Here is an 18,135-nt window from a genome sequence, read left to right as displayed (position 1 = left end):
TGAATAAACATCATGTAAGCTTGACCAATATGTGTTCTTTGGAACCTCAATAGGAATATGAACCAATGTTTTAACCAGTGATGTATTCGTTCTATGACATGTCATGTTGTATCAGTAAAAAGCATGAAGCTCATTCTAAGATTAGAATAATCCGTTTCAAACTTCAGATCAAAATTAAATTAAAGTGTAATTATTCTGTTTTCTTGGAACAGGAAGAGGTAATGAATGTGAGTGAAGACCTTGTGGAGCCAGAAGAACCTGAGGTTACACATGCAGAGTCAGAAATTGTGATGGAGCTCCTTCCACCTGAAGATAAACCTGTGCTGACACCACCTGCCACTCCTGATGCCACTATGGCAGAGGAGCATCCAGTGTCTACTGAGGCCAGAGAAGAGCCAGAGATATTAGTTCCTGTGGAAGAGAAGGTTGTGCAGGAAACAGCTCTGGAGATCACCTCTAAAGAAGCTGATATTGAGCTACGTGCAGAAATAGATGTTCCACAAACATCTTCAGTAGCTTTTTCTTTACTCTCCACTCCTGAAACAGAACGCATTGCTGTGACAGAAGAAGCTTCAGAATCATCTTCTCTTCCTGAAACACAAACCTTTGAAGAAGCTTCTCCTTCACTGGATGTTCTAGAAACATCTTCAGTAGCTCTTTCTCTGCTCTCCACTCCTGAAACAGAGAGCATTGCAGTGACTGAAGAAGCTTCAGAATCATCTTCTCTTCCTGAAACACAAACCTTTGAAGAAGCTTCTCCTTCATTGGATGTTCTAGAAACATCTTCAGTAGCTCTTTCTCTGTTCTCCACTCCTGAAACAGAGAGCATTGCAGTGACTGAAGAAGCTTCAGAATCATATTCTCTTCCTGAAACACAAACCTTTGAAGAAGCTTCTCTTTCACTGGATGTTCTAGAAACATCTTCAGAAGCTCGTTCTGTTCCTTGTAGTTCTGAGACAGAAGAATCAACATCCATAGAAGAAGCTCCACATGCTGTTGGCTCACCTCTGATGTTTGAAGCTTCAGAGTCTGTGAGTGAGGTCAAGGAAGTGGAGACACACGTCTACTCAGAAGCTGTGCCAAAGACGGACCCTGAAGCTATTGAACAACTTAGCTCATCATCATCATCTGTAGTGGTAGAGGAGCTGATCTCTTTCGAAACAGCGATGGATGCTCCGGTTCCTGTGCAGAGTTTTCCACAGCTGGTCCTCGATCCTCCAGCTGAGACAGAGCTAGTGTTAGAACCAGAACCAGTAGAACCAGCAGCACCAGAGGAAGAAAACACACACATGCTTCTAGTAGAACCTGAGGATGAAGCACAGGAATCGTCCTCAGCAGGAGCTCCAGCAAACGTAGGAGTTAAAGAAGATGTGAAGGAGGAGGAGAAAGAACCTCCTGAGGAAACTGAGGAGCGAGCAGAAGACCTGGAGGCAGAGCTCGATGATGAGGTACATACAGTACATGCTATTATTTCTGTGACAAAGATGAAATACTGTAACATTGTACTGTTTTGCAATAGATTAATTTACACTGATCACATGTAAATACAAAGATTTCTGACAACGGTCCCTATCTTCAGGACCTGGATGATCTCGATCTGGACAATTTTGACTTGGAGGACATTGACACCACAGACATCAACCTCGATGACGACATCCTAGAGTACTAAGAAGCACGTGTTTGTGTGCAGTATTGTTTCAGTCAGGAGTTAAAACAGAGGGAGATGTAAGACATTCCAAAGAAAGACAAGCACAGATATCAGTATAAAGCTCTTCTTTTACAAATATGTTTCTTCAAGGTTATGGGTTCATAATAATTATATATATATTTTAATAATACATCCAACCTTTTTAGCACACTTTTATGTAATGTATTACATCTGTTGTTGCAACAATACATTTGAAAATAATTCCAACATACGTTTTAAAACGGAAAAGAAAAATAATTTTAAAATTGTGAGGGTGTGATTTATTATGCAGCTGGGGAACTCCTAATGACATGATTGTCTTAGTCTAATCTCTCTGTTATATTTCTATTTCTCTCTCATGCTGTTCCAAATGTCTTCACGTCTTGAGTTTACACATACAGCACTGGTTGTATTTATGTGAGGGTGCACACCAGTGTAGGACGTGTACTGTACAGTGTAACACACACACATTCTGTTCATGCACTACAACATTCATAACTACCACTAAACAAGCTTTTTACGTGACTCAACATTAGGCTCAGTAAATGGAGATTAAATAGTTGAACTAATCTCTAAACTGAATAAATGATGCAAGGATACATTTTAGGTAAATACCTGTGTTCATGTTTAAATGAACTTCAATCTCTGCTTTGTGTTAAAATCAATCAAATGTGGTGATTATTCATTAAGGTGAGTACGTCCACCATTTGGATGCTATGAGTCTGAATAAATCTAAATATAACTGCAATGTTTATCATTTGTCATTCTACTGTTATAGTTACATTAAAAAGTGTCACATTCCCAATGGACTGTGGAGAGAAAAGAAGCTTGTGTGCACTTTCTGTGTCTGTTATAACATTTATACTTCTGTATGTGGAGTAAATCAACCAGTGCCTTATTTTACAATGGTTGTAGTGGGAATGCTGGTTAATCCTTGGAAGAAGTTTACTATTATTTCTCAGCCTATACCTCAAATGGATCAAACTGGATGGTTGAACCTACATGGCTGTTCTAAATGCCTTCTGTGCTCATTAAAGTTCTTCATTTTTAAACTCCATTTAAAATAAAGTTACACCTGCTGCCTCTGAATCTTACATTTGAATAGTTTGTCATGTGTGCATTATGATATTACATGGTACATGATTTTTTTATATATCCATCCATCCGATTTCAGACCCACTCATTCCCGTTTATCAGGGTCGCAGGGGTCTGCCGGTGCCAATCTCCGGCTCTCATTGGGCGCTGAGTGGGGGTACACAGACAACCACTCACTCCTATCAACCTTACAGTCATGTTTTTGTATTATGGGAGGAAGCCCACGGCAGCACGGGGAGAACATGCAAACTCCAGAACCTTCTTGCTGTGAGGCGGACGTGCTAACCATTAAGCCACCGTGCACTAATTTTTTTATGTTTATATATATATATATATATATATTTTTTTTTTTTTTTTGGACCAGTATGAAACAACTTTGAATCCAAAATTAGCTTATTTTTACATTTCATATGTATATTTTGTTTTACGTGCAAAACTAGAATTTTTCAAACTCGGTAGTTGACAAAGATAAATCAAAATTTCATTAATAGTTGGTGTTAATACAGCTGATCTAAATACTGTTAATGAACATAACGGTCAGTGCCCAACCCTACGTCACTCCTTCACTCACAGCCCCTGGGACGTGATATTTAAATGTAAACCAACCATACGACGTTTGGTAAATACTTTAAAAGTACACATGTAAATATGTGACTGTTTTTAATTGTTGATTTAAAACAAAACAAAAAACCACAGCAAGACAATATAAACAAAAACTGATCTAACAATACACACTATTGACAACCAAAAACCAAGCAGAGTAATAAAATAAAAACCAAAATAAATTGGAATTCACTCAAAACATACATTTCTAATTATTTTTAAATAGCAGGATTTCAACCTTTTAAATGGAACACAAACTGTCGTAAAATAGGGTAACCGGTTGTAGACGCGTTTCACGCATGCGTTGAAAGGATCAGGTTACCATGGCAGCACACTGTGTGCTCTCCACTTCTGGAACTATTTTTGTTGATGGAGCTAAATGATTAAATAAACTAATCATAATCTCTTGTCACTTTTTACTATTAACTAATAAAATGAAGTTGTGGAACTGTTGTATAAAAGCAATGACACTGGAGGTCGTGCTGAAATATCAGCACTCTACAGCCTACTGCCTACGACACAATCACACCAGTGCTGATAATTCAGCACAGCCTTGAGTGTATATTTTTCCTAAATATAACACATTCTTTTTGCTAAATGGTTGCCACAACGTGGGTGAATTTCAAGTAACTTTTAGAGAGAAATTCAAAAGCAGAATCTACAAACATCCTGATAAACCCTTTACAAGCAGGCATCAATGATGAAGCTTTCAATTACAAATGTTCTTTTTATTTTATGTACATTATAATGGGTAACATAGTGACAGAGTGGTTCAGATACATGCCAGATGTTTTCTACTGTAAATGAAGTTTTCCTTCGACAGGAGCACTCATCAGTCTAGGACCAGAGAAGGTCAGAACTCAAACGTCCATGTTGTTCATATGTGATGCAGAGTCCAGTCCACTTCTCCCCAATGACATGATTCATAGCTTTTCTGTATCCTGAGAACCGATCAGGCTGCAGAGCCTTCAGATTCCATCTGCTGGAAGGCCTGCAGAGCCAGCTCGATGTATCCTGACCTCTGAGACTCCTTCTGGGCGTAGATCTGCAGGGACAGAAATCAGCAACGCAATTACTTCACTCACATGTACAAACACAGGAGGAAAAATCTGAGGAATAGAAGGAGTGAAGGAGGTCTGCTATGGACCGTGACTAAACCAAAGGCCTCACACACACACTGGTGTCCTCTGTGGGTGACCCTTCCCTTTAAATGGCTGTCACTCCTAATGTTCTTTCACTTTAAGGTCAACATGAGAGCACTAATAAGAGTTGATTGATCCAGAGCTCCACCCCCTCAGTTCACACGCTGTTCACAAGCTTAACTCCAGCTTTCAGTAAACCTTAGAGGAAGTGGATCACAACCAGGGTTGGGGTCAATTGTAATTGTAATTGCATAATTGGTCATTATTTACAATTATAATTGTAATCGTAATTGAACACTTCTGTTGCTGTTGTAATTGAATTGAAATTTAGTTTGATCATTGACTTTGTAAATGTGATTGTATGGAAATTCTATAAACACTCATTGTCATTTACTATTTAATTAAACAAACCTGTGGAACCATGTTAGGATTCTAAAGCGTAAACATACATAGTCAACAATTATTTAAATGTTTTTCAGATCAAGTTCACCAGTTAGTTCTCTTCAGGGACATTTGACCATCTACCTATAAAAGCAAGGAATGTTTGTGTGGATGTGTAGGTGCGTGTGTGTGCGTGTGGAGCAAATACTGTATCTCCCAGACGCGGTGCGAGTTCAACCTGAAACTTAGTCAACGGGTTCCAAATACCCCAAGTGTGTGTATCTGGTATTTTGGAGTAATTTGGTCATTTCCAAATGTTTATTTTAATTTTATTTCACTTCTGGACGGCCCTGAAATGAAACCTATTCAACTTTTGACCTCAGGGTATGAGGGGGCGCTAGTGCACCATCTATATCTATTTCACTGCACAGCTCACTTCCGGTGCGTGCACGAGCTCCCGTGGACTTCTCTTTTCTCTTTTGAGGAAAAATACTTTTTTACTGTTATTTATTTTGTGATGACATTTCGAAACGTTTATTTTCATGTTAGTTTGACCGTTCGCTATTTAGACCGGACAGACCTCACCCGGAAGTTATTGACGGCAATGGCTGCTGTGTTGAAAGCTGCACATTTCTCAGCAGCGTGCGTGTGTGAGAGAGAACTAACGGAGATTTGTGTCCAAGGTGGAGAGTCTCACACAAAAACACCGATCAGGTGCGCTTCACTATTGATCACTGTGTGTGTGTGTGTGTATATATAACGGACCACCCATTAGTCCGGTTACAGTCTGTGTCACGACACCCGTCCATTGGGTGGTAGGGACTGTAGTGTTGAGTCAGATCAGTAAACGGTGCTACGTAGTGAAGCTCGCCTGATGATTACTGTAGCTTCACTCACGACACACCTGCCACTACACCTAACTACTGAAAATAGATAAGTTTAGTGAAATTTAGACAGGCACACACACTAAACGACAACAAAAAATATGAAAATGACTCAAAATACACAAAACTAAATATTTATACAAAAATTACACAAAAGACAACAGAAATGCAAAAAACTACACTAAAAAAAGATACAAAATGACTCCAGAATCACACTTCTTAAGGCAACAAAAAATAATTATACAAAAAATTTACAAATGACGTAAAACAAAAAACTAAACAATATTTATACAGGAAGTACACAAAACGACAACAGAAATGCAGAAAAATGTACAAAAAGGCTCCAAAAAAACACAAAATGACTCCAAAAAACATATATTACAGAAAAGTACACCAAACGACAACAAAAACATGAAAATGACTCAAAATACACTAAACTAAATACTTATAATCCCATATGAATGTACACTTCCGACGGGCACTGTAAAATACACCAAACAAAAAAAATATAAAAAAAGAGTTAAAAAAAAAAAAAAAAAACACATTTATCATGCGCATGTCTCATAGAATTAAACCAGGGAAATTGCACACGCTATTTTATTTTGCACCTGCAAATATACCCCTTTATAATGCTACAGAGTATGTTGTTATTATTATGCCCATAATTGACAACTCTTCTTAAGCTCCCACTATACGAATACATACTTCCGACGGGCACTGTACTGGACTTCAAAAAAACATACATTTACAGACAAATACAACAAAAATATGAAAATGGCTCAAAATACACAAAACTAAATATTTATACAAAAAATACACAAAATTACTCCTGAATCACACTACAATAGCAACAAAAACAATAATTATACAAAAATACACAACTCCAAAAAAACATACATTACAAAAAAACAGCAAACATTTATGCACAAAAAGACAACAGAAAGATACACAAATACACATGACTCCAAAAAACATACTTTACAGAAAAATACACCATACAAAAAAATATAAAAGTGATGATGAAGTCATGCACATGTCCCATAGAATTAAACCAGGAAAATTGCACCCACATTTTGCACCCACAAATATACCCTTTATGCTCCCACATGAATACATACTTCCGACGGGCACTGCATTAGTCTACCTATAAAAGCAAGGAATGTCTGTCTGTCTGTGTGTTCCTCAAATATCTCTGCGGATCAGGATCAGACTGACCTGAGAGTTTCAACAGCGCTTGTTTTCACGCGTGTGGCTTTTTGAACTAATGTGATGCCTCTGCTCAGCGCAGACAGAAACAAAAAACACATACTAACCAATCAAATGCGGCTTGAAAAGAAAAAAATGCAAGCAAAGCAGCTCCCAATCAAGAGCCGGCTCTCAAATCCGGTTCGTTCGTGACCGACACTTCACACAATTAGGTACTACTGAACGTAAAGCTGTGGGTGTATGGGTCTGTGGGTGTATGGGTGTGTGTGTGTGGGGGGGGGGGGGGGGGGGGGGGGCAAGTACACGTGTGCCAACCTGTATGTTCTTGCATGTTACTAGCATTTTGTTACATGCATATATATATATATATATATATATATATATATATAGTGCCTTGCGAAAGTATTCGGCCCCCTTGAACTTTTCGACCTTTTGCCACATTTCAGCCTTCAAACATAAAGATATAAAACAGTAATTTTTTGTGAAGAATCAACAACAAGTGCGACACAATCATGAAGTGAAACGAAATTTATTGGATGTTTTTAACAAATAAAAAACTGAAAAATTGGGCGTGCAAAATTATTCAGCCCCCTTAAGTTAATACTTTGTAGCGCCACCTTTTGCTGCGATAACTGCTGTAAGTCCCTTGGGGTATGTCTCTATCAGTTTTGCACATTGAGAGACTGGAATATTTGCCCATTCCTCCTTGCAAAACAGCTCGAGCTCAGTGACGTTGGATGGACAGCGTTTGTGAACAGCAGTTTTCAGTTGTTTCCACAGATTCTCAATTGGATTCAGGTCTGGACTTTGACTTGTCCATTCTAACACCTGGATATGTTTATTTGTGAACCACTCCATTGTAGATTTTGCTTTATGTTTTGGATCATTGTCTTGTTGGAAGACAAATCTCCGTCCCAGTCTCAGGTCTTTTGCAGACTCCATCAGGTTTTCTTCCAGAATGGTCCTGTATTTGGCTCCATCCATCTTCCCATCAATTTTAACCATCTTCCCTGTCCCTGCTGAAGAAAAGCAGGCCCAAACCATGATGCTGCCACCACCATGTTTGACAGTGGGGATGGTGTGTTCAGGGTGATGAGCTGTGTTGCGTTTATGCCAAACATAACGTTTTGCATTGTTGCCAAAAAGTTCGATTTTGGTTTCGTCCGACCAGAGCACCTTCCTCCACATGTTTGGTGTGTCTCCCAGGTGGCTTGTGGCAAACTTTAAACGACACTTTTTATGGATATCTTTAAGAAATGGCTTTCTTCTTGCCACTCTTCCATAAAGGCCAGAGTTGTGCAGTATGATTGTTGTCCTGTGGACAGAGTCTCCCATCTCAGCTGTACATTTCTGCAGTTCATCCAGAGTGATCATGGGCCTCTTGGCAGCATCTCTGGATCAGTTTCTCCTTGTATGAGCTGAAAGTTTAGAGGGACGGCCGGGTCTTTGTAGATTTGCAGTGGTCTGATACTCCTTCCATTTCAATATTATTGCTTGCACAGTGCTCCTTGGGATGTTTAAAGCTTGAGAAATCTTTTTGTATCCAAATCCAGCTTTAAACTTCTTCACAACAGTATCTCGGACCTGCCTGGTGTGTTTCTTGGTCTTCTTGATGCTCTCTGCGCTTTAAACTGACCTCTGAGACTATCACAGAGCAGGTGCATTTATACGGAGACTTATATCTTTATGTTTGAAGGCTGAAATGTCGCAAAAAGTCGAAAAGTTCAAGAGGGCCGAATACTTTCGCAAGGCACTGTATGTATATATATATATATATATATATATATACTGTATTTAATCATTTAGTGTTTATGATTTAAATGACCCTCACTAACACTAACCCTCACCATTACTGAACTATTTCTCCTTCTAATGAAATCATCACTGTGCTACAACAGCTGTCATTCTCTATCTACCTTACCAATTTCTGTCTTAAAACAATTTATTCAAAACTTAACATATTAGTTAAAACATACTAAGGGTTTGTGTTTAACACCAATGCAACAGCATAATCATGATGGATAACAAATTCATACTTCTTACAATATTCGACCATACATACATTTTATTTATCCTTGGCTTAACAAGCAAAAAGACACGTCCCACCTTCAAACACAACCTCATTGGGTCATCCATGAAAAAGCTGCTTAACCTCCCATGTTGCTATAGCAATACATACTTCCTACGGGCACTGCGCTAGTTAAAAAAAAAACCTTAAATTGAGGGTATACTGACAGAAATAAGGCTCAGACGTCCACACCAAAAATATTAATACTAATATTTTCATTGATTAGGAAACCTAACAAGGTAACCAAGAGATTAATAAAAATTGGATGATAGATAATGTTTTTTAGTGTATTTCACAGCTGATTTAAGAAAAGATGCTAACAGAAAGCTAACAAGAAGAAGGCCACGTTTTATGGGCTTATTTTTTAAAGGTTCCGTAATTGCAATTAATTGTAATTGAACTTTAGATATTGAGAAAGAAGATATAGTTGACTTACAGGGGGAAAATAATAATTTTAATTTTAATTGTATAATTGGGAAAAATGTTGGTCAACGTAATCATAATTGAGTTGTAATTGAACATGGATAATTGAAGATGTAATTGTGATGTAAAAATGTAATTGACCCCAACCCTGTCCTGTTGACACTGATGAACACCTGAATGGTACCTGATCAAAAATCAACACTAGAACAGAGGAGAGATGATTGAGATGTCCTCACCTTTATTAGATCTATTCCATCAGCCTGTTGGCTGGCACACTGTTGTGCTGAGTCACTGTTAGGATGGACCATGTGGAACAACGTCACCAGACTGACAGCATCCTGAAATCTGCAAACACAAACCAAGGTTTTGTTTGCTCATCTTAACACAGTTTTTGTTAAAATATCTATTCTCTATATTAATAAATGTCTTTGTTCTTTTTAACAACTACACTTTCTTCAATATACTTTCCCAAACAGACAATAAAATAAAGCAAAAGTGGGAGGTTGACCTTAATATTACAATTCATGACATCATTTGGAAACAAGGATTAAATGATGTTCATTATTGTTCTATTATTGCTAGATTACAATGAATTCAATGTAAAGTTTTACATTAGTTACACTATGGAAGGACCTTTATGTGAAAGGTTAAGATCTCCAATGGTTCACTTTAGGAAACTATATCACAGCAAAACGTCTTTGTTTGTTCAGAGGGCCACATTATCAACGTTCATGTCAGCATTTAGAATAATGAGCGATCTGAGCATTAATACAATAAAGAACAAGACATTTTTATAGTAATTTTGTGTGTTTTCCTGTTATTCTGTCTCACTCGTTGTGAGGCGCTTAGTGCATTTATGCAATCCTTTAGTGTATTTTTCCTGTAAAATATAGGTTTTTTGGAGTCCAATTGTGTATATGTGCTGCCAGTTTGTGTTTTTTGGAGTAATATTTGTCGTTTTTGTTCATTTTTGTAGTATGTGTGTTTTTGGACTATTTTCTGTGTTTTTCTCTTGTCTTATACTGCATTTTCCTGCAATGTTGTAATTATTTGTATTTTTTTTATGTATTCTTGCTCTTGTTTTGTGTATTATTCTGTAATTTACTTTGGGGGCCGTATAAAAACAAACCCAGGGCCACATGTGGCCCTCGGGCCACCAGTTGCCTAAGAAATGCCCGAAGATTAAAGACCTTTGGTGTTCAATATTTAAATGGTATTTTTTATATTTAAAATTCATCTTGATGGAGACCCGGAATCTTCCTTGTTGGGCATTTCGAGCACTTTGGAAGAGAAGGACAAATATTTCTGTTCAGTGTTTGCTTATGGTATAATTATTGCCAAGACATGTATTTTGAAAATGTGAAAATCTGATGCCCCACCCACATTTGAAGCTTGGCTGAGAAAATGTGTTAAATAAAAACTGAGATCTGAACAAGTGTCAGGGAACCTACATACATATTACAGCCTGTGGAAACCAATCTTGCAGTAGAGTATTGACCCCTATTACATGCGGCTAAATTATGGATATTTTAGTAGGATGTTATTGTTCTCATTGTTGTGTATTTAGTTGTTTTGTGTAGTTTGTTTATCCAGGTCTACTAGTGTTTATGATAAACTCTAGACTTAGTACTGTATGTTTATGTACACTTTGTCTTTAAGTATTTTCCTGTCTTACTGTGTGACATGTAAAATGTTAAAACCCATAAATAAAAAAAAAAAAAAAAAAAAAAACTCACAACTCTTTCCTCAGCATGTCTACTAACAGACCGTCCACACGGCGAGCTTTGACCAAGTACCAGGCCATGCCTCCAAAGTGCCTGGTGGAGCGCAGCAGCTCATATTTGCCTCGCTTTTCCAAGTCCTCGTACGTGGATTCATGCACCTGGAAACATGTGCTCCATATCTGATTGTTCCTCAGCACAGCAGAGTAAATACAATAACACTTTACAGACTGCTCACCCTGATGTAATCTCCAGAGTCCGGCTCAAACTGGACCAGACACAGGTCTAACACGTCCTCGTGACGCTCCTGTGAAAACACCATCTGATGTGGAAGCACAACAGGAAGTCAAACAAGGAAAACCAGGAACATTGTCCTACTCACTGCATACGTTGCCGCCAGGGGGTGGGATCAATTATAATTGTAATTGCGTAATTGATCATTAATTACAATCATGTCGTATCTAAAATTGTAATTAAAAACAATTTGTTGCGGTTTTAATCATAATTGAATTGTAATTGAGTTCAGATAATTGACTTTGTAATTGTTATTAATTTACATTGTAAACGAATGCAAACCTGTGAAATCATGTTACAGTTCTATGGCTTATGCATATGTAATTAACAATTATTAAAATGTGTTCTATATAATCTTTTCCCACTACCTGTCAGTTCTGTTGAGAATCATTTTACCATTTAAAAAATAAATAAATATAGGGATATACTCACAAAAAAGGCTCAAATGCCCACATTAACAATATTAATACCAATATTTTCATTGATAAGGAAGCTTAACAAGGTAATTAAGAGATGAGAAACAAACTGGATGATAGATACTATTTATTAGTGTATTTTACGGCTGATTCAAAACTGAGACGTTATCATAAGAGATGCTAACAGAAAGCTAACACAAAAGGAAGGTTACGTTTTATTGGGTTATTTATTAAAGGCTGACTAATTGTGATTAATTGTAATTGAACTTTAGTAATTGAGAACAATTGTAATTGACTTTCAGGGGAAAAATAATTGCCATTTTAATTGTAATTGGGGAAAAATATCGGTCATCGTAATCAGGATTGAGTTGTAAAAGATGTAATTGTAATAGGAAAATGTAATTGACCCCAACTCTGGTTACAACCATTAGATCCTTATTGAAGACTTTCTCCACACAAATATTTTCTATGTATTTTTTTAAACAATTGAACAGAGGAACCAAAAAGCTTTTGAAAGGCAGGAGTTTTTAATATGCAGACAAATTTAAACATTAGTCAAGGATAACACAAGTAAACACAAAATGCAGGAGTGATAAACCACAGTTATGTTTTAACAAGATCTGGGGAGCAAACACTTTGGATTTTTCTCTTCCTCATTAATAATTCCCTTCATTTAAAAACTGCATTTTGTGTTTATTTGTGTTATCTTTGACTAATGTTTAAATTAGTTTCATGATATGAAACATTTAAATGTGGAAAACATGCAAAAAAGTTAAAAATCAGACAAGAAATAACATTTTATTAAAAGACTAATTCCAAGACGCGCTTTTCTAATTTAAATGAGGTATTAAGTGGAACCTGCAGTAATATTGGAACAAATAAAAACGGGGGCATCCGAGCAGATCGCCTGTATTTAAATAGACTGGGTGGCTGATGAATGTGTTTCTGGGTTATTCAAATAAAAAAGAGAGTTAAAACAACCCGTGCATCGGGTTCTGGATCTGGGATTGATCCCAGGAGGAGTTATTATGAAAAAAGACCATTACTAAAAACTGGTTAAAAAGTGATGCTCCAAAAACAGGGCCCTGGATGGTCATTATGGAGGCGCTCTATACAATCTACGAATTAAAGCAGGTGACTGTGCACAAAGGAAATGGACATTATTCAAAAACAAAGACAATGCTTACTCAACTGACTGATCATTTGTATGCCCCCCTTTTGTATTACTGTGTTATTTATTTTCTCTGCTCCTACTGTCTCTATACAAACAAAACTAAATAAATATTTTTTTTTTTTTTTTAAACTACCCGTGCACACCTGGGAGTCCATTTTGTGTCCAAGTGTGCAACAATTATTACGACGGCAACAATTAAAAAAAAAAAAAAAAAAACAGAAAATCCCACTAATGTTGCTAAAAACTGACCGTAGGGGGTTCCATCGCTCCGTAAGGTAGCTAAATTACAACGTCGGGGGCTCCTACGCTCACCAGCGCTGGTGAGAACCATTTTTTCGTCTCTGTCACTAAGCTTAAAAGCAAACTAACTTAAATTGACTTCTTGAAACAAAGTATTTTAAATGTGTACGTATTTTTTTAATGTCTCCTAAAAAGTAGTCAGAACTTTTGCCTCTCCTACGTGTAGCAATAAAAATATGATTGGAGCAACAATCACTGAGTCCTACCTTGAGGTTCTCCTCCTTAAAGATTAGATGTGGTGTGATTTTGCGTCCGTTCTTGGGGAAGTAAACCTGAATGAGGCGGTCTCTCTCCTCCCATGTTGCCTTCCTAAGAGTCCCTTCAGGCTCACGGACAACGATGAACCTCTCCTGACGAGAGAAAGATCAGCACATGCAGAAAATATACTGTATTTGGTCACAGAGTACCAAGTGCTTTTTAATTCATTATTATTTCTTTAAGTTAGCATGTTTACAAAGAGCCATTATGCACAAGCAGATAGAACACCGTGTGTGTGTGTGTGTGTGTGTGTGTGTGTGTGTGTGTGTGTGTGTGTGTGTGTGTGTGTGTGTGTGTGTGTGTGTGTGTGTGTGTGTGGTGTACCCTGTGTGGGATGTCGTAGGTGATGTCTGTAAAGACGTATTTGGCTGAATCCATTCCGTCCAGTATCTCATCTCTACACAGCACGTCGTTGATGGGCTTCCTCTCTGGTAGGACGGGAGGCATATGCAGCAGCTTCCTGGCCTGCTCTTTGGCAAACTCCACCTCCTTCAAACACACACGCACACACACACACACAGACAGACAGAAGGATGGAAGGATGCTTTACATCCTGGTGTGTGTCCGACAGCTCATCTTGAACTGTACCTGCTCCAGCTGCTCATCTGTCAACAGTTTATATGTAGGAGGCTTCAGCTCCTGTTTGACGGGTCGGAACACTTTGTGCAGCTCCAGGCCTGTGATCCTGCTCAGGATGTCCTGCACAGCTGGATCTGTGAACTGGGGCTTTGCGTTTTCTGGAAGAAGCAAGAATTCAAGCCTTGTCATGTTCCAGTACAAGTTATAAAATGCTGGAAATAAACAAAAAACGAGGCTGCTGCCCTCTCCACAAGCTTTCACACAGCCTGGTCATTCTGCTCATTAAATACAACCATTCAGTCCTCAAGGTAAACTACCTTAAGTCTCACCATTTTACCAAAGTCTAAGTCAGTGGTTCCTAGTCTTTTTTTATCCTGTGTACCCCCTTTGCATTTTTGTCAAATCATATGTACCCCCCCCTTTGTATCATAAGTACCCTCTCCTTAATTTCTTATGCGTTTTTATTTGTGGAACAGCGGGCTCTCCTAAACCCCCAAATGACCACATTTACATGAGAGCTTATAGTGCTCTTTATTTCAAAATAAAAGTTAAATCCTCTTTAAACTGACTTTATAAATAAACACTTAATTCTGAATGTAAATGCAATTCCAAATTAAACTTAAATCCAAATTAGGTCCAATTTTAGTTTCAAATTAAACGTGTGTCTGACATTGGTCCCTTAAGGCTTAATCTACAGATTTTAAACAATGAGTGGAATTCAAAGTGGAATTTAGTTCAACTTCTATTTTGATGTGATTATTTCAATATTAAGTAAATAGTCTCCTTATTAAAACAAAGCTAATTATTGTCTCCTAATGTCTGATGTGTGATAAAACTTGCCTCTACAGTAGAAAAAAATCCTGTTTCAATGAATTACAAGAAAATTTAGTATTTTATTGAGCAATTTTACTGTTAGTTTGTGGTGAATTTGTTGAAAAAAAAAAAAAAAAAAGCCTAAAAAGCAACTAGGAACAATTCCTTATTATATTTAAATTAATTGTTAAATCTTTCCATGTACCCCCTGCAATGTGCTCCTGTACCCCCAGGGGTACACGTACCCCTGTTTGGGAACCACTGGTCTAAGTGACGCACTACAGAGCAATATTTCTTCCTTTTCTTTTTAAACAGCTTATAGAAAGCTTATAAAAATATATGTATTTTCTCACCGCGGGGCAGGGTTTGCACTATAACAGGGGCAGCAGAGCCACACAGTTAGTAGGCATATGCACTCAGTGAATTATAACATACTGTACATCTTTATATTATGTACAATTACTGACAAAAGAAAATATCACCAAAGCAGAGGAAAGGTGGGTAATAATTCTCCCTTTATTGTCATGATGTAGTTCTGCCTAAATAGCAGAATTGTAGAGTTTATAGGCAGTAAATACAACAGTAAATAATTAGTGTTTTCATATAAATTAAGATTATATACAGTACAAAATGAACATGATGTTCAATAAAGACCCAGATGGACTCAGGCTTTTGTTGGTGTATTTCTGGTCTCCTTTAACAGCTTAAAGGACTGAGCAACATTTAGGACATAATTAAGCAGAAGTGATTATTAATCGTTAAGATGGTATAGATAGATAGATAGATAGATAGATAGATAGATAGATAGATAGATAGATAGTACTGTCAATGTACTTTTCAAGTTGTAGGAGATTTCAGAGGATCAAACATCAATGTGGATGCCACTTTGTAACAAATCCTTGCTGCAAACCATGTCCACCCTTTCACATGAACAGTGTCGCTAATGACACAATGACTTTTTTTTTTAGAAAAAAAAGAATTATTTAATGGTAAAATGCATTGCAGCAGGCAACATAAATATTATCAAATGTGAACAGCTACAGGGTTGCAATGAATTATAACAGCCTGTGTATGTATAACATAATAATAGTAAACACACCGAATAACGCTTTATATGGGACAATTACAGTGACTTAGTGAGTTGATCATAATTGTTAATGCTTATTAAAGCTTAATGCGTGCATCACAAGGTCAGCATAAGAAAGTACAATAATAGTGTGCTTAATAATCACTGTAGTAAAACAAAATAAACCTACCTTTAATGTGTGTGTCGTTACAAAACGTCCTGACGCCACACTGAAACACTAATTTATGACACTTGTGCACATTTTTTACTCGACTGAAGCTGCGAAAGAGACACCGTGCACCACTGAGAGCCGCCATCTTTGTTATGACGCCACTGCTATGACCGGATGTCAGAGCCCGCAAAGAATCATGGGAAATATAGTATTTTATTCCCGCTGTCATCAGAGACAAGCGTTTGTATCTCTTCTTTTACTTCTCATATTTAGCTGTTTCCCATGGATAAGTATTTTTTAAGTGTTTTTGGTGCTATTTCACCTATTTATTTTATATTATGATATCCAACTACAAAATGTAATAACATTTTCAAAAACAATTTCATTCCACTTCTGTAAGGTTTATATGACTAAATACAACACAATCCGCTCGTGTCATATCAGATACATCTCAATGAATCAGATTTCTTTTGTTTACTTTTTAATCTAAATTTTTCTTATGTTTTTACCTGGTGAAAAATAAATGTGTTTAAGTACACTGAAATTTTAACATACTTTTGTGTATTTGAAGCCACACTAATCATCATTATACTTCAAGTGTATCAATGATTAGTTAACTTCAAGCATGGTATTTTGGAACAAATAATTTTTGAACTAAATATATTTTAATTGTAAGTAAATTATTTTTAAAAAGTTCAACTTCAAGTGTATTTAGTGTATTTTTATGTGCTGAAGTGGAACACTTAAAGTGTATTTAGTATGCTTTAAGTCTATGACTTTAAATATCAGTTTATTAATTTATGCTAAATTAATAAATGGGTTGAAGTGCATGTTCACAGTAATACTATTGAACACTTTTCAAATAATTTTTTAAGGTACAAGATAACTTCTTAATTAGACTCAAATGTAACTTATAATACGTTCAGACCTAATATCAGAGTATTAATATTAAAATGTTTACTTCTGAAATATACTCTCAGTGTATGATAAAAAGACACATTTAAGCATACATTTTTGTATATAAAAATATGTGAAAAAACAAATTTCAAATAGTACACTTTAAAAATTAAAGTATATTTTGTAAAATATATTTTTCACAAAGTGTAATAGAATACAATTGCTTTGACGTGTGTTAAAAGAGTTTTTGTGAAAGTGTGACGTACAGTATACTTTTTATATATTTACAAAAAGTACAATTTGTGTAAGTACATTTTTAATATATAGTAGTGAACCTTTTAATATACTTAAAATAGAATGAAGTACCTTTTTTTTTTTTTTTTTACCAGGGTTTGTATACTTTAGGAAAAAGAATGGGAATGTATTTGTTGATGGGAAAAAATCCATAACAAATACACTACATTTAAAATAATTAAATATTTTACGATATACCACCCCAATACACTACCGAAAGAAAGAAAGAAAGAAAGAAAGAAAGAAAGAAAGAAAGAAAGAAAGAAAGAAAGAAAGAAAGAAAGAAAGAAAGAAAGAAAGAAAGAAAGGAGTTCAACTCTCTTTGTGACCACCAGGGGTCCATATATCACAACACAACTTTAGCTATCTGCTGCTGTGATGAATATTCTCATAGGCTGTCACTCTTGAGGAGTGATTGAGGAGTTTTTGTGTATTTATTCATATCAGAGTCTCACAGCCCCTACTGGTTTATCTTTCTCTTGTAGCCTACACACATTCCTCACTTGCCTTCGCAGCAAGTTCTCGAATTGGCTGATAAGTGTGTCATCTATCTGGATAATAGGTTACACAGCCTGGGAGAGTGGTGAGAAAATCACACACTGTGCAGATCATATAAAGATCTTTGTATAACAGTTTCCCAAAATGGTTGGTTGGTGGGTGGA

At 36.6% G+C, this 18,135-nt stretch overlaps 2 protein-coding genes across 3 annotated transcripts in view; one reads left to right on the top strand and one right to left on the bottom strand.

The window, feature by feature from the left end:
* Nucleotides 1–2,781, top strand: part of LOC114474714 (coatomer subunit beta'-like) — a 28,878-nt gene extending 26,097 nt beyond the window's left edge. For both annotated transcript variants that reach the window (XM_028465186.1, XM_028465187.1), the window contains 2 exons: nt 213–1,448; nt 1,580–2,781. In XM_028465186.1, coding sequence (XP_028320987.1) covers nt 213–1,448; nt 1,580–1,669 — 1,326 coding nt within the window. In that variant the 3' untranslated portion in view covers nt 1,670–2,781. The remainder of the gene's footprint in view (nt 1–212; nt 1,449–1,579) is intronic.
* Nucleotides 2,782–4,092: 1,311 nt separating this feature from the next.
* Nucleotides 4,093–16,442, bottom strand: mrps22 (mitochondrial ribosomal protein S22). The gene is made up of 8 exons (XM_028464788.1): nt 16,301–16,442; nt 14,241–14,389; nt 13,977–14,141; nt 13,601–13,744; nt 11,449–11,532; nt 11,226–11,371; nt 9,726–9,834; nt 4,093–4,430 (listed from the first exon to the last, which is right to left on the bottom strand). Exons 1-8 carry the CDS (start codon nt 16,425–16,427, stop codon nt 4,338–4,340), a joined length of 1,017 nt encoding a protein of 338 aa, XP_028320589.1. The 5' UTR covers nt 16,428–16,442; the 3' UTR covers nt 4,093–4,337.
* Nucleotides 16,443–18,135: the final 1,693 nt, after the last annotated feature.

The sequence above is a fragment of the Gouania willdenowi genome, chromosome 13, assembly GCF_900634775.1.
Source record: "Gouania willdenowi chromosome 13, fGouWil2.1, whole genome shotgun sequence".
NCBI classification, from domain to species: domain Eukaryota; kingdom Metazoa; phylum Chordata; class Actinopteri; order Blenniiformes; family Gobiesocidae; genus Gouania; species Gouania willdenowi.
The sequence above is the reverse complement of the archived record's forward strand: the minus strand, read 5'-3'. Positions and strand labels throughout refer to the sequence as shown.